The sequence below is a fragment of the Trachinotus anak genome, unplaced genomic scaffold (assembly GCF_046630095.1).
Source record: "Trachinotus anak isolate AG129_WGS33_773 ecotype Australia unplaced genomic scaffold, CSIRO_AGI_Tana_v1 ptg000004l, whole genome shotgun sequence".
In the NCBI taxonomy this organism is placed as follows: domain Eukaryota; kingdom Metazoa; phylum Chordata; class Actinopteri; order Carangiformes; family Carangidae; genus Trachinotus; species Trachinotus anak.
Genome location: NW_027273855.1, coordinates 26,572,720 through 26,595,000, shown reverse-complemented (window position 1 = coordinate 26,595,000; position 22,281 = coordinate 26,572,720). Strand labels below are relative to the sequence as shown.

Sequence of the window (22,281 nt, the reverse complement as noted above, 5' to 3'; positions counted from 1 at the left end):
GACCCATCTGAGTGTGTGCAACCTGACGTGCGTCTGTGTTTGTGTTCCTGCAGGAAACGTCCTCCTGATGAAGACGGTTCCTCCTCAGTTTCCTCACCACAGACGCAGGAGGTTGCCTCAACAGGTTGGTGCAACTCTAATCACTCTGTCTGCTGATGCAGCAGCTGAGTCAGGGAACCCAGATGGTTTCATAGTAACCAGTGACCTCACATGCAGCCGCCACATGGCGACTGATGATGTCATCAACCCTGAACGATTAATCAGAGATAAAACGTGGTGTTGTGTTGTCATGGAGGTCGATGCAGGTTGAAGTTGCCTGTTGCTCCGTCTTCAGTCTGATTCAGTGATTGGTCAAGGATGCAGTGATCTGATTGGTTGTTTCAGAGGAATCTGCAGATTCAGCCTCATTGACCCAACTATTGTGTGTGTGTGTGTGTGTGTGTGTGTGTGTAACAGAGCAGTCTTTGTTGTGGGTCTCTCAGTTTGTTGACAGAACACACTGTCACACTGGGTCTTTGTGTTGTTGTTGTTGATGAGTCTGTTGTGTGAACATGAGGACACAGTGGAAACACAGAGACAGTCTGAGGCGTCGTCACGGTAACATGAAATCAGTTTAAATTGATGAACTGATGATTTAAAGTGAAAGTTGTAATTTAAACTTACTGAATCAAATTTTTATGACCAATAATCAATAAAACCTGAGATTGATCAAACTCACTAACATGAAGCTGTCAGCTGCAGAGATGATCAGTGGATCAGATCTCCAATCATCAATACGATTTTATCAAACCCTAACTGATGCGATCACAAACAGGTTCCAGAGGATTTTCAAAATGAAACATTTAACAGTTTGAATCTGAACATTAATATTCATTAAAAGTCACTGACTGTTCAGTCTGATGAGGAAAGTTCACTTGTTATTTTTCTGTCGTCTCTCTCCATCACACACACACACACACACACACACACACACATTTCCTCCCAATTACTGTGTGTCACCTTTCACCTCCCCCCTTCCCCCCTCCCCTCCCCCTGCATTCATTACTCCGCCTGGTTGGTTCGTCTCTCTACAAGCTGCTTTTCATGCTCTCTAACCCTCCCCCTCCCCACAACCCCCCCCCCCCCCCACCCACCCCCCAAAAAAAGCCTCTTCACTTGTCCTTCAGCTTTTGTTTCTGCTTCAGAGCCTCAGATACATGATAAATAACACACACACCACACCCTGCAATATAATATAATATCATATAATATGATGCAGCTCCACACAGGAGGAGAAGCTTCTGATATTTTATTTAAATCCATTCATCTTTAAAACATATTTAATACACATTTAGGACCATTTCTAAATGAATATAACAATATGACATTTAAATCGTATTTAATCTCAACAGTAGAATTAAGTGATCCAGGTGATGTTAACACTCACACAGCAGTGAGAACATGTTGTTGGTTTGTGTGTCAGAGGAAAGACACTGTGTGATCAGATATCTTCATTCAGCTTCACCAGGTCTTAGTCTGAGTCTGAATCTTGAGTCTGAGTCTGAGTCTGAGTCTGAGTCTGAATCTTGAGTCTGAGTCTGAGCCTGAATCTGAATCTGAATCTGAATCTGAATCTTGAGTCGTGAGTCATGAGTCATGAGTCATGAGTCTTGAGTCTTGAGTCTGAGTCTGAGTCTGAGTCTGAGTCTGAGTCTGAGTCTGAAGTTGTAGTTGTTGATATAGTTGTTATAGTTGTTGTTGTTGTAGCTGTTGTTGTAGCAGCTGTAGTTGTTGTAGCTGTAGTTGTTGTTGTTGTTGTTGTTGTAGCTGTAGTTGTTGTTGTAGCTGTAGCTGTGGTTGTTGTTGTTGTAGCTGTAGTTGTTGTTGTAGCAGCTGTAGTTGTAGCTGTAGCTGTTGTAGTTGTTGTAGCTGTAGTTGTTGTTGTTGTTGTAGCTGTAGTTGTTGTTGTTGTTGTTGTTGTTGTTGTTGTAGCTGTAGTTGTTGTTGTTGTTGTTGTAGCAGCTGTAGTTGTTGTAGCTGTAGCTGTAGTTGTTGTTGTTGTTGTTGTTGTTGTTGTTGTAGCTGTAGTTGTTGTAGCTGTAGCTGTAGTTGTTGTTGTTGTAGCTGTAGTTGTTGTAGTTGTTTGCGGCTTTTTGACCGTTGTTGCTGCAGAGCATCTGACGCTGGAAGATGAGCTCTGATTGGTCGATTTGTGACTTTTTTGTCTCTTTGGACTCAATGCAGAAAATAAATTCACATCATAGACACAATATTTATGTCTGCTGCTCCACCAGCTGTCCACACGCACACACACACACACACACACACACACACACTGTCAGACCTCAGGCTGTGTGTGTGTGTTTTCTCTTTGTGTGTTTGATTGATGTGTGTGTGCACTGGTGCATGTGACCCTCAGTGTGTGTGTGAGATTAATATTACATGAGGTTCCTGATGAGAGGTGGACAAACACTCCCAGCTGAGCTCTATAACACACACACACACACACACTTTTTATGAGCAGTGTATTGTGTCACAGATAAGATGATGTCAATAACACACACACACACAGTAACACACGCTCTTCATGCTGTCTTCGTACATTAAACTCTGTGGTTGCCATGACGACCTAAACACTTTATGATTCTCACCTGCTGTGACCTGTCAGCTGTGAACCAATCAGACAACACTTGGACTCACCTGGGCAGAGACATGTGCAGACAGAATCTCACTCTGACGTGTTTTCAGTTTGATCAGTATTGATCAGTATTGATCAGTATTGATCCTGAGTGTATCAGAAGTATTTATATCATTGAGGAGGACAGGAAACTGCTGGACAGAGGTGGAGCCACAGTGAGATCCAGATCCAGATCCAGATCCAGGAGAGCAGGAAGTTCTTCTTCTGCTGCTGTGATGACTGTGAAAACATGTTGAATATTTAGCAGCTGTTTCCCATCATGCACCAGGCTCACAGTGGGATTAATGAACCACCCACAGCAGCAGCTGATGGGGGAGAATCAAAGAAGCAGATCAGCTGTGGGACCTGGTCCTGCTGAGCCACAGAAACTGGAACTTAATCTGTGGAGATAAGGAACCCACAGGACTGGAGAACAGCGGCTCATGGTTTTTGTGATGTTCTCTGACTGATCTCAGAACATCTGAAACCTGATCAGACTCAGAGTCAGACTTGATCCACATTGTGTCGGACCTGATCAGAGTCAGAACAGCAGCACTGACTGGGAACATGACTGGACCCAGCGCGGGTCAGTTAGGACCTGATGATGGTGCTGTCACTGTCTGGAAACTGGAAACCAGTTAGACACAGAACTGGTCTCCAGTCCCTCAGTCAGAGGGGTGGTGTCCTTCACATTGATTTACTGCCTCGCTCTACCGCTCTCTCTCTCTCTCTCTAACTTCACGCCTCAAACCTTTTAAATATTAAATATTAATGAGTCTGACCCCGCCCACCACAGTGTGTGCACATAAGCCCCACCCCCTCTATTCCCACTGAGACTCTCTCTCTATATCTGAAAGTCTCTCATCCACTCTCTCTCTCTTTCTCTGTGTGTGTCTGAATGTCTCTCGCCCTCTCTCTCTCAGAACAATGTGTCGTTCACAATAATGGGATTACAGCCGGCTGCTCGCTCACTCGCCCTCCTCCCTCCCTCGCTCTCTCCCCTCTCTCCATCTGTCTGTCGGTAGTCGTTCGACCCCTCTGTCGCCTGGTGTGCAGGTTCTTTCAATTTGTCGCCTGTTTTTTGGAGGAATGAAAGAAAGACGGACTGTTTCCTGAATGAAGTAAGTGTCTCTCTACCCCTCGCTCTCCCTAATGTGTTGTGTATGTCTCTCTCTCTCTCTCTCTCTCTCCCTCTCTCTCTCTCTCTCTCTCTCTCTCACCCTCTCACTGATGAGGCTTTGATTGACAGCTGACTCTTGTTAATTGTGTTGTGATTTAATTAGCGGAGCAGGAATCAGATCAATGGTAGAGAAACATAGACTCTGACTCTCTCTCTCTCTCTCTCTCTCTGTGAATAAGTTCCCTCACAGAGAAAAGAAATGATGCAGCACAGAAACTGTTCACTGTTGTGTCACTGTTGTGTTACTGTTTGTGTCACTGTTGTGTCACTGTTGTGTTACTGTTTGTGTCACTGTTGTGTCACTGTTGTGTTACTGTTTGTGTCACTGTTGTGTTACTGTTTGTGTCACTGCTTGTGTCACTGTTGTGTCACTATTGTGTTACTGTTTGTGTTACTGTTTGTGTCACTGTTTGTGTCACTATTGTGTCACTGTTGTGTTACTGTTTGTGTCACTGCTTGTGTCACTGTTGTGTCACTGTTTGTGTCGCTGTTGTGTCACTATTGTGTCACTATTGTGTTACTGTTTGTGTCACTGTTTGTGTCACTGTTGTGTCACTGTTGTGTCACTGTTTGTGTCACTGTTGTGTCACTGTTGTGTCACTGTTTGTGTCACTGTTTGTGTCACTGTTGTGTCACTATTGTGTTACTGTTTGTGTTACTGTTGTGTCACTGTTGTATCACTGTTGTGTCATTGTGTCATTGTTGTGTCACTGTTTGTGTCACTGTTTGTGTCATTGTTGTGTCACTGTTTGTGTCACTGTTTGTGTCACTGTTTGTGTTACTGTTTGTGTCATTGTTGTGTCACTATTGTGTCACTGTTGTGTCACTGTACCCAGCACTGGTTGTTTGTGTTGTAACGTCTTCAGGATCTGATGTGACTTTAATTCACAAATTCTTGTTTTGTTTTTTTGAATAAAGAAAAAAAACTGATCAGTGGAGGAATTAAACTGTTAATTAATCTGCTGTCTGTGGTTTGACTGTTGTATTGATCCAGCCGAACTGAACACACTCATGTTCATCATTTTTATACAACAAACGCTGAAGTTCATCGTTTCACTTAATTAATGGAACATCAATGTGCTGAAAGTATCACCAAGTAAAAGTACAGACTGAGTACTACAGAGTGAGTACATTCATCTGTGCAGCAGTTTCACCTTCAGTTTAATTCATTTGAAAGAGTAAATGTACAGAGGTACCACATGTATCTGACTGGAGCTGGACCAGGTTAGTGGTTCTGGACTGGGTCTAAACCATGAGACCACCTGGACTTTTTAAAGACCAAAGATAAATTGATTCATTGAGAAAATAATTTCAGATGTTTTCAGATTTGTTTGTTAGAGTCTGTGCTGAGTTTAGGGACTGAAGCAGTGAGTCAGTAAAGTGTCTGTTCAGCAGTTTAACCCTCATCAGAAAACAGAGACACAAACACTGAAGGTGTGAAGGTGTGATGGTGTCACAGATGCCTGCTCGACTTCCTGTGGTAACATGTCTCACAGCAGAAGAAGATCTGAGATCAGTGTCAAACTCTGTTCTCTGCATCTTCGTCCGGAACCTTCCGCACAGAGAGATCTCCATCACGTTCTCCATCATATTCTCCATCACGTTCTCCATCACTTTCTCCAGTCCAGTCTACAACTAGGCAAGGTCCAAGTACAGTGGAAAACATCCTGTCTCATACCGGTGCCCTAAGTAGGGTGACCGGTTGAGATGAATGATTAACGCCCAGAGGCCTTAACATCCCATATTATGAAAACCCTGGAGCATCTGGTCCTCCACCTCATGAGGGTAGAGGTCACTGGACCCCCTCCAGTTTGCCTACCAGCAGCACGTCGGAGTGGACGATGCGGTCCTTTACATGCGGCACAGGACCTACACACCTACCTGGAGGAGCCGGGATGCTATGTGAGAATTTTATTCTTTCATTTCTCAAGTGCATTCAACACAATCCAGCCCCTCGTACTGAGGGACAAGTTGGAGGGGATGGGTGTGGATCCCTCCCTGACGTCCTGGGTAATTGTATACCTGACAGAACGACCTCAGTTTGTCAGGTTGGGGAACTGTGTCTCTGGGTTGGTGCGGGGCAGCACAGGGGCCCCACAAGGGACCGTTTTAGCACCATTCCTGTTCACACTCTACACGGCGGACTTTAAATATAGCTCAAAATCCTGCTACGTGCAAAATACTGTGATGATACGGCTATTGAGTGTATCAGGAATGGACAGGGACAGGAATACACAGCCTCCTGGGCAGAGGAGCAGCAGTGGCAGTTGACTACCTTCACTGCGCTGCAGATCTGAGTGGTTCAGAAGGTCCTTTGTCCCCACTGCAATTAGACTCTTTAATGCCCTCTGACCCCTGCCCCCCCCCAATCATCATCATCATCTCGCACTCTTACACTTTTCTGCCACTGGACTATGCCTTATTTATCATGTTATCACGTTTTTACCTTATTTTGTTTTTATCTCTATTTTAATCATTATTCACTTACTCTAATACTTATTATTTATTTTGTCTTTTTTGTGGTTATGACTGGAGGAATGTTTGTCTCTATGATGAGCTGCTGGATATTTGAATTTCCCCTTGGGGATAAATAAAGGATCTATCTATCTATCTATCTATCTATCTATCTATCTATCTATCTATCTCACTCACATTCTTCGTCACATTCTCCATCACCTCCTTTATCATGTTCTCCATCACATTCTCCATCACATTCTCCATCACGTTCTCCATCGCGTTCTCCATCATGATTCCATTGTCTGAGCTTTGACTGGATCTTTCAATTAGCTCATCTTTTTCTGTGGTGGTTTAATGGCAGCGGCCTGGACTCTGGAGTCTGGACTCATTTACTGTGAGACAGAAAAGAGCTGGACTCAGTGACTCATCAGAAACGTGTTGAAGATGTGAAGATCAGATGTGTGTATGTTCATGTTCATGTTCATGTTCTGTGTATGTTATGTTCATGTTCATATTCATGTTCTGTGTATGTTCATGTTAATGTTCTACATATATTCATGTTCATGTTCTGCTTATGTTCATGTTCTGTGTATGTGCATGTTCATGTTCTGCGTATGTTCATGTTCTGTTCATGTTCTGTTGATGTTCTGCATATGTTGATGTTCTGCGCATGTTCATGTTCTGTGCATGTTCATATTCATGTTCTGTGCATGTTCACGTTCATGTTCTGTGTATGTTCATGTTCTGTGTATGTTCACGTTCGTGTTCTGTGTATGTTCACGTTCGTGTTCTGTGTATGTTCATGTTCTGTGGTTTCAGCAGCAGCTTGTTTTAATGTGAAACGTTTGGTTTGTGATTTGTGGTAGTTCTGTGGACAGGTGGAGCAGACCGGAAGTTACGCGTACAAAGGTGTAGGTGAATGTAAACGGGTGCAATGCTGTGTAGCCGTCAGTGGAACAGTGTTCAGCTCTCTAACCGTCTGGATGTGACAGATCTGGAGTGTCCACCAGAGGGCGGCAGGTCAAAAGGGTGATGGGTCGTTTAGTTGTTGTGGGGCTGAGCCTCCCAGTCTGGGCTGGTCTGTCAGAAAGTCCTGGATCCAGCGGCAGGCGGGTTGGAAAGGTCCAGAGTCAGGCGGGGACGTGGTCCCCCTGGTGTGGGTCAGTGCAGTGTGCAGGCAGAAGTTCACGCAGCCTGGTGACGCTGTAGGTGACAGTCGCACAACTTGACACTGGTGATACTGCCTCCGCCAACCCGTCGAGTTTTTGCGGAGCATTATGATTTCACAGTGACCTTTACCTTTGACCTTTTGGATATAAAATGTCATCACTTCATCATTTTATCCTGTTAGACATTTGTGTTAAAAGTGTTGTATAAATTTGTGCTGTGGCCAAATGTTTGTGACAGTAACCTTGATCTTTGACCTTTCACCACCAAATTCAGTTCATCTTTGAGTCCTAATGAAGGTTTGAGGAAGTTAATTCCAGGTGTTCCTGAGGTATTCGTCCTCAGGAGACATGGATAAGAATCTGTGAGGCAAATGTTTGGTCAGAGAGCTGCAGCCGTTTGTCCTGACTCCAGATCCAGAATCCTGGATCACCACTTCATTACAGTCCAGAAAGACAACGTCCTCCTGGACCAACAGAGTTCATATAGAGGGGGCAGCTCAGCTTTTCAGGGAGCGTCTCTTAAAACTGGACCAAACTAAAGGTCTGTGTGAGGATGAGTGAGTCCAGTCCAGTACCTACGAGACCTGGCTCTGGTCCTGGAGCAGATGATGAGGACAAAGTACATGTTGATGCCAAAACTGTTATATTTTTACTGAAGTTAAATTTTTAAATGCAATGCTTGTACCTCTTCAGTGTGGTATTTGTACTGAAGTGGGAGAGGTGAGCTCCGCCCTGATGTGGGCGGAGCTCCAGCTGATAAACTCTCCACATTCAGTTTCTTTGTGTCTGTTTTTATCTGCAGTGAGTGAAACAGATTGTTGTAGTTAAATAAAGAGATCTCCACCCTCTTTTCTCTCTGTTTCCCCTCTCTGACTCAGCCCCCCCATTATTATGGTATTTCTATTGTTTATTACCCCCCACCTCCCCCCACCCACCCCTTCAAAGCCTTGTTTTAATCTTGTAAAATTCTGCTCTCATAAACACATTATGAAGCTGGTTCACGCCTGTTAACTACAGAGGAGAGACAGGGAGGGGCAGCAGACACTGAGCAGTAAAACACACTCAGGATTGGTTTTAATAAAGCTGCACCTCCTCCTCTTTCTCCTCCTGTTTCTCCTTGGCGCTCCATCTCCACCCTGATGCAGAAAAATTTAAACTGTGTGTCTGGTCCAGAATAATCTGGTGTTTTCTCCTCAGGCCGGATTATCTCCAGTCAGTGATGCCGTTTAGAGGTCGATTTCTTGTTGTAACGTCTCTGTGTCTCTGTCCAGCTGTTGACTCGTCTCCATGTTTGTTGTCATGACAACCGAATAAGGACCAGACATGTGATTTAATGGAGGGTCTCGGTGCAGGAGCTCAGGAGTTATTACAGTTCTGGGCCCTGAACAGATGAATGTTATTGGATCCAGTTGAGTCTCAGGGTGAACAGGTCTCAGACCTGGGCTCACACAGGGCTTCAGTCTGTGGATTTGAAAATGAAACGCTGATATGATATTGACCCGAACAAGAGGCTGGTCTGATTATGATTTCAGGGTCTCCCTTAGGGAACCAGGTAGTGGAGCAAGGCAGTCTGTAAAGCGCCGCAGGAAGACCAGGTGGGATTTCTCCCTTTGGTATCTCTGCTTGTATCAGGTCTGTGTGCAGTATTAAAGTCAATAATTAGAACTGAGTTATGGTCAAACTGGATTAACGGAGTCTGAACCCCAGTGCGATGAGGTGCTTGGTTGTGTCAGTTATTTAATGTGCCACAGATGTCTCCCTGTCCACCAGGTGAGCCACCGGGGTGCCATACAGTTTTTGTTTTACAGGATTTTATCCATTATTGCTCACTCCCACTGGTCAGGTGGAACAAAGGTAAATCGTCAGGTGAATTAGAACCCAACAGCAGAACCTGGTACTGGAGAGATAGAAGCTCAGATAGAGCTGGGCTCATTTCTGCCCATGAGACATGACCTGTGTGATGTTCGTAAGAGCAGAGAAACCCAGAGAGGGTCGACTGGAGCAGTGTTCACTACAGTGTGTTTGATTCAGTGAAGTGTGTTTGATACAGTGAAGTGTGTTTGATTCAGTGAAGTGTGTTTGATACAGTGAAGTGTGTTTGATACAGTGAAGTGTGTTTGATTCAGTGAAGTGTGTTTGATACAGTGAAGTGTGTTTGATACAGTGAAGTGTGTTTGATACAGTGAAGTGTGTTTGATTCAGTGAAGTGTGTTTGATACAGTGAAGCAGCCTCTTAGTGAGATTGTGATGAACCTGTGGGTGGAGGTGGAGGAGGTAAACCCGCATCATCTCCTGCTGATCAAAACCACTTACACACTCTGCTAATTGGGGAGGAGGCTGCAGTGATAATATATTCACACACAAATTAACACACACACTCTCAGATAGACGTGTGTGTTTGAGGGGAAATGTGTGAACAAGCAGAAAGAGGTGATGGGTGTTAATGATATTGATGCTAATTCCATCACTGTGTGTGTGTGTGTGTGTGTGTGTGTGTGTGTGTGTGTGTGTGTTACAATGTTTGAGTATCAAAGTCTCGTAGTTATTAATATTTCATGTTTGCAGTGATCAGTATTCAGTTTGTGAAGGTTTGCTGCTGCTGCAGAGCTGCAGTAAAACACAGTCAAACACTTAGTGTACAGTAGAGAAACAGTAGAATAGAGGAGAGGAGTTTACTGTGTATTAGAGGCCGTGAGTCTTCACTGTTCTCAGCAGCAGAGCCACCTCACCTCAGCTTCACACAAGCTCTCCAGGTTACAGTCAAATCAGCTCTTCACAGTAATAATCACAAAATAAAAGACATGAAACATTGTGGAACAGAAAGTAAAACTCTGAGCTGACCCTAATAAAAGTCTTTGTAAAATGAGAAATTAGAGAAAGTGATTTGAAAGATAGGGCCTGTCTTTACTGAGTAGAAACAAAACATCATATCAGTGGAATTACAGTAGAATCAGTTTAACTGCTAGACCAGAACAAAACATCAGATTTTACTCTGAAAAGTAGACACCTGTCTTCCTGAGGAGACCTCTCTGCCCTCTCCTGGACCAGCAGCAACGTACTGGTCAGTGTCTCCTCCACCCCCACCCAGACCCCCCCACTCATTAAAAACTGACCTCAGCTGTTAAAGAGAGTGTGAGCATCAGTAGCAGGGACGAGCTCAGTGTCTGCAGTCAGTGAAGGCCTGTCTGTGACTGAGAACAGGGGGACTCTCTGAGCACTGGACTGTCCCTCTCAGGTCCAGAGAAGTGTTGATGATCCTGGCTGTGGCGTTTCAACCATGTAGACATGTAAACTGCCTCAGACTGAATCTATTGCCTTTAATGCCTCTGATATTTTTAGACTGGAGCAGTTGTTTCCTCCTGCAGGGAGAGCTGAGTCTGTTAATCTGCTCTCAGATCTGTTGTTATTCTCTTATTATTCTGATCTTCTGTCCTGGATTAAACTGAGGAGAATCTCTAATTCTTCTTATTCTCATCTGATCCTCCTGTCAAACACTGGACTGTGTGTGTGTTTACACCAATACAAACAGGATTTAATCCAGATTAGAGACAGAGAGGCAGGAATAGCAGCTCTGCAGCCTCGTCATCAATAAAACAAACATGAACTGATGATAATGTGACAGCGCACAGCCCCTCATTCCTCTGTCTGAGGAGAAAAGAGGAATTAGCTCCATTCAGCCCGGACGGAGCAGAACACACAAGCCCAGAATCAAAGAGAGTCCTGCTGCTGCAGAAACTGGTTCAGACTGAGACAAAGGAAAAGTCCTGCAGCTTCAACATAGAGACGCACAGAGCAGGATCATACTGTTAACACTCAGCAACACAACACAGGTCTTCACACACTGCAGAGACGCCACGACCTGCTGCAGGGGCAGAAAGGGCCAGAAAAGTGTGTCATCTTTGAACTGGATCTAGTGAAGGAGAGAGAAGGAGTTCAGCTGCAGAGCATTTACAGACCAAGGTTGAACAAAGATTCTGTGCAGGAAATGCAAAGCAAGCATGGGAGTGGCTCAATTTTTTTTTTTTTTTGGGGGGGGGGGGTGGCAATGATGGACAGAAAGGAAAAAGGAAAGTGTGAGTATAATAATATAAATGAAATAATAATATAATAATAGTCGGTGAATCTGTCAGACAGGTGAATGAACCTCAGCTGTCTGACAGATACAAAGCCTCCAGCCTGATGGTCTCCGAGGGAGGAGGGAGAGATCTAACATCAGTTTAAATGTTACCTTCACTTCGAACATTTTCTTGTTCCCGTTAAAACACAGTGAAGTTTATCTCTGATTGTGTCAGCTGACCTGCAGCTGCGGCGTGATACACTGAGCTCTGTAGGTGCATTTGTGCGTAGGGATACAATAGTTCAACAGTTGAGAAGAATGTAGTACGATAGAGAAGTGTCTGATGGGAGGATAAAGAATGTTTTTTTTTTTTCATCAATTGTTGTTAATCAGGAAGCAGTTCATCATGGAACAGCAGCTTCTCTCTGCCAAGAAAACAACTTTGTACTAAATTTGACAGTGCTGTGCACAGGAAGGTAAAACCTCACACACTACACTACACAGACTTCAGACTGCTCCCATCTGGCCCTTGATTCAGGGCCCCAAGGCCCCGCCGGAGCATATACAAGAAGGCTGTTATTCCCTGTGCCATACAGACACTGAACACAACATGACTGAACCAGGAAGCTTTGTTACCTGTGGTTATTTCATAAGACCTGCTCTCTGGTGTTTAATCATAGAACCTGTCTGTTTGTGTGTATTTTTATTGTACTTCATTTGGGAGAAGCCAAAGACAGATTTCCACTGAGGTGGACGATAAAGTCAGTCGATCAGTTGATCAATCTAAAAAAGCCACAGCGTTTTGACACTCTTCAGATGAGGATGGTCTGTGGACCGTTGTGTTGTCGGATTAAAGATGGAGGACGGAGACATGACGCTGAGGGAACCTCAAAACTTTGAAGTCTGTGTCAGGGTGTGACGAGGTCTTTGTGTCTCAACAGCTCATTGTGTCCCTGCGGCAGCACGCCACGTTGCTGTGGCAACAAATTGACTTCCTGTGGGGATGATGATGATGATGATGAAGGTGTGTGTACAGTCAGCTCTGTGACTCAGAAAAAAGAAAAAAAACACCTTTTTGGGAAAAGACTTTTATTATCTGACAACCGCTGACAACATCCATCCACTGGGATTAAAGGTGTGTGTGTGTGTGTGTGTGTGTGTGTGTGTGTGTGTGTGTGTGTGTGTTGTCGATGATATCAAACCGTCATCGTTTCTCTGAGCACTGAAAAATATTCATGAGCTCACCAGGGGAGTGTGTGTGTGTGTGTGTGAATAATAATAAATCTGAACAGACGACAATCCTGAAGGTGAAAAAAATGACAGACAGAGGAAACAAACAAAGAACCACAGGCAGGTAGAAGTACTGATGTAGTACTGATGTAGTACTGATGTAGTACTGATTATACTGAGTAGTACTGATGTAGTACTGAGTGTAGAATGTTTCTCTTCTCTTCCTCTTCTCTCCCCGCGCTGTCTCTCTCCTCTTCTCTTCTCTTCTCTTTCTTCTCTTCTCTTCTCTTCTCTTCTCTTCTCTCTCTTCTCTTCTCTCTCTTCTCTTCTCTTCTCTTCTCTTCTCTTCTCTCTTCTCTCTTCTCTCCTCTCCTCTCCTCTCTTCTCTTCTCTTCTCTTCTCTCCTCTCCTCTCCTCTCCTCTTCTCTTCTCTTCTCTTCTTCCTCTCTCTCCTCTTCTCTTCTCTTCTCTTCTCTCCTCTCCTCTCCTCTCCTCTTCTCTTCTCCTCTCTTCTCTTCTCTTCTCTTCTCTTCTCTCCTCTTCTCTTCTCTTCTCTCCTCTTCTCTCCTCTCTCTCTCTTCTCTTCTCTTCTCTTCTCTCCTCTTCTCTCCTCTCCTCTCCTCTTCTCTTCTCCTCTCTTCTCTTCTCTTCTCTTCTCTTCTCTCCTCTTCTCTTCTCTCCTCTTCTCTCCTCTCCTCTCTTCTCCTCTCTTCTCTTCTCTTCTCTTCTCTTCTCTCCTCTTCTCTTCTCTCCTCTTCTCTCCTCTCCTCTCTTCTCTTCTCTTCTCTTCTCTTCTCTCCTCTTCTCTCCTCTCCTCTTCTCTTCTCTCTTCTTCTCTTCTCTCCTCTCCTCTTCTCTCTTCTCTTCTCTTCTCCTCTCCTCTCTTCTCTTCTCTTCTCTTCTCTCCTCTCCTCTCCTCTCCTCTTCTCTTCTCTTCTCTTCTCTCCTCTTCTCTCCTCTCCTCTCCTCTCCTCTTCTCTTCTCTCCTCTCCTCTCCTCTCCTCTCCTCTCCTCTCCTCTCCTCTTCTCTTCTCCTCTCTTCTCTTCTCTTCTCTTCTCTTCTCTTCTCTCCTCTTCTCTTCTCTCCTCTTCTCTCCTCTCCTCTCTTCTCTTCTCTTCTCTTCTCTTCTCTCCTCTCCTCTTCTCTTCTCTTCTCTTCTCTTCTCTTCTCTCCTCTCCTCTCCTCTTCTCTTCTCCTCTCTTCTCTTCTCTTCTCTTCTCTCCTCTTCTCTTCTCTCCTCTTCTCTCCTCTCCTCTCCTCTCTTCTCTTCTCTCCTCTTCTCTTCTCTCCTCTTCTCTCCTCTCCTCTCTTCTCTTCTCTTCTCTCCTCTCCTCTTCTCTTCTCTTCTCTTCTCTTCTCTTCTCTTCTCTTCTCTTCTCTTCTCTTCTCTCCTCTTCTCTTCTCTCCTCTTCTCTCCTCTCCTCTCTTCTCTTCTCTTCTCTTCTCTTCTCTTCTCTCCTCTTCTCTCCTCTCCTCTTCTCTTCTCTCCTCTCCTCTTCTCTTCTCCTCTCTTCTCTTCTCCTCTCCAGCTGTGGCTGAAACACTGATGCGTGGTCCAGTGTTTGACCTGCTGTTGGTGGTGAGGTAAACTCCAGGGGTCAGAGCCTCATGTGTTGAAGTTGGCTGTCACACATTTTCACTTCAAAGTCTTGTCCAGGAGGTGATGCAGGGCTCTGGACCAAAGGTCTTCCTGCTTGTGTTGTATATGTTTGGATGACTTGGTAAAAATGATTCCATAAAGGAATCTGGTATCTCTGGTCCAATGTGTTTATAGGCATTATGCCCCCCCCATTTACATGGCCCCTGCCCAGTAAACTATACTGTCTGTTCTCTGTTGGATCCTGAATGGACTAAACATTTACAGATGGTCTTCATCTTTACAGTTGTTAGTGATGACAACATGATGTTGAGTAGTTAGCGCCTGAGGGTGGGGCTGGTTACAAAGAGCTGGGCTTTATCATGTTTAATGTTATGAACCACACCCAGGCGGCTCAGCTGGGCGCAGTCCTGGTTCTGAATGGACTGGCTGTGCTGAGGTCAGTCTGCAGATGCCTGGCTCCGAGGCTCCTCAGCAGAGAGAAAGTAGGACAAACTGAACACACACACAGGGAGAGAGGGTCCCCAAGAGTGAGGGAAACAAAGAGAGGAAATTTAACTACACACACACACACGCATGTAGCCGTGTGTGTGTGTTGGATTGTGCCATCTCTTTGAAGAGTGAGTGTGAGAGTCAGCAGCAAACCACAGAGATAATATGGGGGTGGAGGTGGTGTGTGTGTGTGTGTGTGTGTGTGTGTGTGTGTGTGTGTGTGTGTGTGTGTGTGTGTGTGTGTGTGTGTGTGTGTGTGTGTGCCTGAGGTAAGGCAGCCTGTAATCATCACCTCGAAGTGTTGAAAGCAGCCTGTCCTTCATTTACATACAGAGAGAGGAAGGGGGGGGGGGGTCGAATGAGAAAATTAAAAGAGAGAGAGAGAGAGAGAGAAGGGGGAGGGAGGGGGAGGGAGGTGATGGGAATAAAAGAGGAGTGAAGTACAAACTGCAGTGTTTACCAAAGTAAACTGCTGCATGTGTCACTGCAGACACACCTGGAGCATCTGTTCTGTTACCATGGTTACCAGCAGGTTCACACACCTGGAGATCTGGAACAGACACAAGGATTATAACACACACCTCACAGCCAATCAGGGGGCAGCATTACTTATGATCCTGGTTAATATATTGTGAGTCCTGGAGGATGCTGGAGAGGTCCTTAAGAAAGTATCGGGTCAATCCTGGTAGATGTGACAGTAGTCACGTCCTTGGGGACGTACCAGAGCAGGTTCTAGAGGCCCAGTAATTGGTTTGAGTGGTTCCTAATTAGGTTTCCATGAGGAGCTGTCAGGGGTCAGGGAAGAACCTTTGAGGAGGTTCCAAAAGGACCTGCAGACATTCCAGGTGTCTGAACTGGGGCTGTACTGGTCCTTGAGGAGGTCCTGGAGATTTTCTAAAGATCGTTAATGGGGTTGCAGGGGTTTGGAAGGTACCTGGGACCAGTTGCACAAAACACCCTTAAGCCCCTTAGGCTTATACTTAAGGAATCACCTAAAGTCAGTTAAGATCTTCGTGATCAAACTGAGGAAAAAAACTTCAGGTGTCTCTGACTCTGTCTGATGTCAACAAGTGTGATATAGTCAATATTCAGATTGTAGTTAAACCTGAGGCAGGTGTCAATCAGAGCGCACACCTGCTGGTGAGGTGTTTCGTCACGGATCATCTGGTGATCAACATGCTGAGGTGTTCAGCTGACAGGTGAGCTGCAGGTGTGAAACAGGAAGTGTGACAAGGTGTACACACCTTTGTGTCACTGTTTATCTGTGAAACACACCTTTACCTACTGAGCTGATCTCTGATTGGCTGCTAATTGATGTTGATCTGAGGATCACAAACAGATGTTACTTACCTGTTGTGATGTTGACCACACACACACACACACACACACACACACACACATACACACACTCATCCATAGAATCTGAAGAAAAACAGAGACAGACAGACAGACAGACAGAGAGACAGACAGACAGACAGAGAGACAGACAGACAGTCAGAGAGACAGACAGACAGACAGACAGACAGTCAGAGAGACAGACAGACAGTCAGTCAGACAGTCAGAGAGACAGACAGACAGTCAGACAGTCAGAGAGACAGACAGGCAGTCAGTCAGACAGTCAGAGAGACAGACAGACAGTCAGACAGTCAGAGAGACAGACAGACAGTCAGAGAGACAGACAGTCAGAGAGACAGACAGACAGTCAGTCAGACAGTCAGACAGTCAGAGACAGACAGTCAGAGAGACAGTCAGACAGACAGTCAGAGAGACAGACAGTCAGAGAGACAGACAGACAGTCAGTCAGACAGACAGTCAGAGAGACAGACAGTCAGTCAGACAGAGAGACAGACAGACAGTCAGTCAGACAGACAGACAGACAGTAAGAGAGACAGACAGTTGTTTTCTGTCTCAGCCTTTTTCCTCATTTTTGACTTTAATGCTTCGTTGCCTCCAGACACCCCCCCACCCATCCTTTCTCTCTACCTCTCTCTCCCCTCACCCCCCCATCTTTACCCTCACTCCTCTCTGTCCTTCTCCTAACCTCTCACTCTCTCCCTCTCTCTCTCTCTCTCTTTCTCTCTTTTCTTCCAACTTTAACTCTCTCATTTTAGGTTCTGACAACCTACAACTCTCTCTCTCTCTCCGCTCAGCTGCATGAATTATAGATGAACCTCTCTCTACCCCCTCAACACACACACACACACAGGCCCCCCATCAGGCTGAAGGAGGAAGTTATTACCATACAGACAGTGTGAGGATGTTCAGTATTACCATGGAAATGTTGAAGCATCTGTGTGTGTGTGTGTGTGTGTGTGTGTGTGTGTTTGCATGTCCTGAGGCCTCTCTTGGTGTTTCCCAGCATGCATTGGGGCAGTTAAACAGCGAGTTCGTTCAGTTTCAGTCTGAACTAACACACAGCAGGAGGGAGGGAGGGTCGAGCGAGCCTAACTTCAACAGGAGAGAGAGAGTGATGAATAGGTTTTTGTATCAGAGAGAAAGATGCACTGTAAAAAAGAATCTGAGCATTTTATTGAAGTCACTGGATAATAAAACCAGGGGGAGGTGGTGACAGCGCCCCCCACAGGCTGCAGACCTCATCACACCACAGTCATGATGAACACTCCTTTCCTCATCTTCAGATGTCAGCTCAGGTTGGACAGTGAGGTCACATGATCCAGTTTATTTATTCATGGGTTTAAACAGGTGTGATTGTGTCAGGTCGAAGCAGAAGAGGTGCAGTGATGACCCATGATGCAGAACACAGATATTTTTATTATTGATTAATTACTGAACAGACCGGTGACAGAAAACCAGTTTGACACCAGTTTACAACTCCAGTCTGTCATAAAAACCAACCAACCCACTGGAGGTTTGAGTCATTTCACTGCGTTGCCGTGGATGCGCGTGTGTTGCCATGGTGACGTTGCTACAGGCAATTACAGTTTGACCGTCAGATGAAAAGTGTGAAGCGGCAAAATATTTTATTAATAACTTGAGAGAGAAACAGACAGAGTGTCTGCAGGGCTCAGCTTCACCTGCTCAGGTGTATTTACATATTTTATATTATAACAGATTCTTGTTCCTCGACTTTAATCTGAGACGTTATGATGCAGCTCCACTCTGAAACAGCAGCAAGGTTTTTCTTCTGCGGGCAGGGAAAAGTGGAAATAACACAGCTTAGCTCTGAGACATCAGAGTCTCTGAGGGTGAGGAACAAATCCTGGATTTAAAGTGAGGCTCAGACCTTTGGTCTGTAAATCACCAAACAGGACTGAGGTCAGTGTGAGAACAGAAACCTCCTGATGATCCTCCATCACAGTCAGTGTGTAAATACACTGAGACACTGAGAGTCCATCATTTCTCAGCACAAAGTCTTCTGACGTTGACCTAAATCTGGTGTGACTGCTGCTACCAGAAGATCCTCAGACCTCATCGGACCTAGACCACAGCCCCCAAACCACGAACATTCAGCCAGTATTTGTCAGATACTCTGTGATATTAATGTCTCTCTCTCTCTCTCTCTCGCTCTCTCTCTCTCTCTCTCTCTCTCTCTCTCACCTGTTGTAGGTAAAGAGGAGCTGCCATGTTGGCCTCCTCCATCCCCCCATCACTCCTCTTCCTCCTCTTCCTTCTCCCCGCTCCCTCCTTCTCTGCTGATGTCACTGTGACCTCAGACACCTCAGTGCGATGGTTGGAACTACAGGGCACCCCCCTCTCTCACTTACTGCTGGACCCGGGGACAGGACATCTGTATGTGGGCGGGGTCGACCACCTGTACCAGCTGACATTTGATCTGGAGGTGATGTCACACGTTAGGACTGGCCCTCACTTGGACTCCCCGGACTGCCTGCCCCCAATCGTCCCCCAGGACTGTCCCTCAGCCACACCCACACACAACCACAACAAACTGCTGCTGATGGAGGCGGGGCAGGGGACGGAGCCAGGGAGTTTGATCGTCTGTGGTTCACTCTATCAGGGCATCTGTGATAAAAGGTAACAAATCATCAGCCCAAACATTAAGTTGCATCATGAGTGACGTTTTTTCTGGTCAACTTGAAGCATGACATCATTTCCTCCTTTCTGAAGAGCTCAAACACAACAGCACCAGTAACAATGCTTTAGACTCTAATGGCCCGGTGCATGCTGGGAGGTTTCCCTACATGTGTACCAACACTTAGCCGACACTTTGCAGACACTTAGCCGACTCTCTGTCGACATTAAGCCGACATTTCAGTCCTCTTACTGTGGAACCGACCTGACGAGAATCATCAGGGTCATTTTAGCCTGTTAGCGTCATGTGGTCTGAATTAGTTGAGTCCTGGTTCCATGAGTCTGGTCTTCTCTCCTCTGTCTCTGCAGGAGTCTGTCCAACATCTCTCAGCTCATCTATCAGACATCTAACCCCGTTGACACTCAGTACGTCGCCGCCAACGACCCCCGGGTCTCCACTGTCGCTGTGGTAATAACCATAGAGAACAAACAGGAAGCAAATGGCGTGCTGCGTCTCATGCTGGTTGGTCGAGGCTACACCAGTAAAGGTCCTGGTGACATCCCGCCAATCACAACGCGGCGTCTGTTCCCAGTGGTCCCACCTCGCCGGGCGTTCTCTCAGGAGGAGGAGCTGGGGAAACTCGTTGTAGGGAGTTACTCTGAGTACAATAACCACTTTGTGAAGGCTGTTGCCCACGGTGAACATGTCTACTTCCTGTTCTCGAGGCGGGACATGTGGCACAAGAAGGAATACCGGACCTATGCCTCCCGCCTCTGCACCTCTGACCGCAGTTTCTACTCATACGTGGAGGTGCCACTGCTGTGCCATGGCGGGTACAACCTGGCTCAGGGAGCGTGGTTAGGAAACCACTCAGGTGAACCTGCCCTGTTTGTCGTCATGGCAGCAGGGCAGGCCTCCACACCAGTAGCAACAGGTCGATCAGCACTGTGTGTTTTTGGGATGGGAAAGCTGGATGCAATGCTGCGACAGGCACAGGAAGTATGTTACACAGAGGGAGGACGAGGCAGCAGTGGGCAGGAAGAAGCCTACATCGAGTACGCCGTGTCATCGAAATGTCTCAAACTACCAAAGGTAAACTCGATTTAACCTCTCTGCCGTCAGTGTGCAGTTAATGTGTGATTAATCAGGTGATTGAAATTGATGCGATCTCACCTGAGGATACCTGCTGGAGGGAGAGTGGACTAACAGCCCAGCGTCCCAATTCCAGTTAAAGAAATGGCGAGTTGTTTATGTAGAGAGACGAACAGTGAGGGCATGGAGATCAGGGTTCTGGTCATGTGATGAAGCCTCATTAACTGTCACTGTAACCAGGGTCTGTACCAGAACACGTCCATCAGACCATCACCACACAGATGTCATGAAAAGACGACGATCCAGTGTGTGTGTGTGTGTGTGTGTGTGTGTGTGTGTGTGTGTGTGTGTGTGTGTGTGTGTGTGTGTGTTTGGATTAAAGCTGTTATCTTCAGCAGATGGATTTATCATTAGACAGCTGTCACTCAAACACAGCTGGTAGGACTGATCTGACCCAGATATAATCTCACACACACACAGATTAAACTGCAGTGATAAAAACAGGAGTTTTAAAGGTGAATGGACATGAGTCTTTTTGTGTTTACACCTGTTCGCACCTGTAAAAGAACTTTACTCCTTTATGTCTCCAAAAGTATGTGGACAGACCTAAAAAGAGAGAGCAGACCCACAGAGCATGCTCAGCAGAGTCCTCATCTGGCAGCTCTTCTAGACTTTCCAAACATTATTGGACTAAATGGATAAAGTGTTTGTGATGCTCAGGGGTCCTGGGGTCTGGTCGTGGCCTCAAGATGAATGTGAGGGGCCATGAGACGATAAACTGTGAAAGTGAAAAAACATTTCTGCTGTAGGAAAGTAAAAATCTCGTCAGGATGTATGAACAATATGAGTCATTAAAGTGAAACAGTGACTCACAGAGGCCTCGTTAGTGGAGTGTTATTTTGGGTTTCAATAGAATAGAATAGAATATACTCTATTGTCCCCGTAGGGAAATTTGTTGTGGATTCGGAGCTGCGTATCTGAATGCTCTCACACCACAGCAGACGCACAGCACAGACACAACAGCATTGGCCATTTCAAATCACAACAACAAAGACTTCACATAATGCACACCTCACACATCACTCTTTGTGTGAACATTGCACATAACACGTAATGCACACACCCACTACTAAAAACAGCATGAAGCTTTGCACAGTGCCTGAGGCCTCAAGCAGCATAGCTTAAAAGTTTAATGGAGACAGGAACAAATGAGTTTTTCAGACGATTGCGTTAACAGTGGGGGACTGTATATCGTTTACCAGAGGGCAGGAGGTTGTATTCGGTGTTGAGGACATGTGATGGGTCATTCACTGTCCTCTGTGCCTGCCGAAGGACAGACTGCTCATAAATGGACTGGAGGGACTGGAATTCATTCCTCCCCATCACTTTCATGCAGAGGCGGACGAAGTACACAACTTCCTTACTTGAGTCAAAGTACAGACACTGTGTGTTCAATTTTACTCCAATACAAGTGAAAGTTCTACAGTCAAATTTTTACTTAAGTTAAAGTACTGAAGTACTTGTTTTAAAAATACTTAAGTATTAAAAGTAAAAGTAAATTTTCTAAATATCGATTATTATTAGCACAATATCTTCACTTATAGAAACCTACTGGATGGAGTTTTTGTAGAATCTTTAATGTAAATACCTTTGAAGAATGTAACACGGGTTGGCACAGCCTGTGCGTTGCCTCCTCATCTGCCAGCCTGTCATCAACAAGTAAGTACTAAACCAAGTGTGTTCGTGCAAGGAAAAATGAACGTGATTGCTGATAGGCTGTCCCTGTTAGTGACATCTTTACAATCCAATCCAATCATGTTTTTTTGGAAGGAAAACGTCAACAAAACACTAAATCCACAGGGTTTCAGGAGTGAAAAGTACAAATTTTGCCTTTCAAATGTCGTGAAGTAAAAGTCATAAGTCTCCCCCCAACATGATACTCAAGTAAAGTACAGATCCCTGAAAAATGTACTTAAGTACAGTACTCAAGTAAATGTACTCCACTACCGTCGGCCTCTGCTTTCATGGCAGTATGTACCAGACGAGCCAGCTCAGTTTGTAATTGTACGGTGAGGTTGCCATACTATGCTGACATCCCGTATCTAACTAAGCTCTCTAGTACAGCCTGATAGAATAAAAACACAATCCTCTGGTCCATACCAAACACTTTGAGTCTGCATAAAAAGTACAGTTTCTGCTGTAAACAAGAACACAGACCATCGACATGGACTCTGCAGCCGAAGTCGTTGTCCAGATGAGCCCATTGATACTCATACGAGCAAACCTGACTGATGTGTCTACTGTGTATTACCACAGGACTGTGATCCCCCACTGATCTAGGGTCCAAAACCATCTCCTT

The 22,281-nt window shown here is 45.4% G+C and overlaps 1 protein-coding gene across 1 annotated transcript in view; it reads left to right on the top strand.

The window, feature by feature from the left end:
- The window catches only part of plxnb3 (plexin B3), a 51,790-nt gene that overhangs the window by 9,650 nt on the left and 19,859 nt on the right, over window positions 1-22,281 (top strand). The window contains exons 2-4 of the mRNA XM_071477534.1: window positions 54-124; window positions 18,407-18,832; window positions 19,199-19,922. Coding sequence (XP_071333635.1) covers window positions 18,423-18,832; window positions 19,199-19,922 — 1,134 coding nt within the window. The 5' untranslated portion in view covers window positions 54-124; window positions 18,407-18,422. The remainder of the gene's footprint in view (window positions 1-53; window positions 125-18,406; window positions 18,833-19,198; window positions 19,923-22,281) is intronic.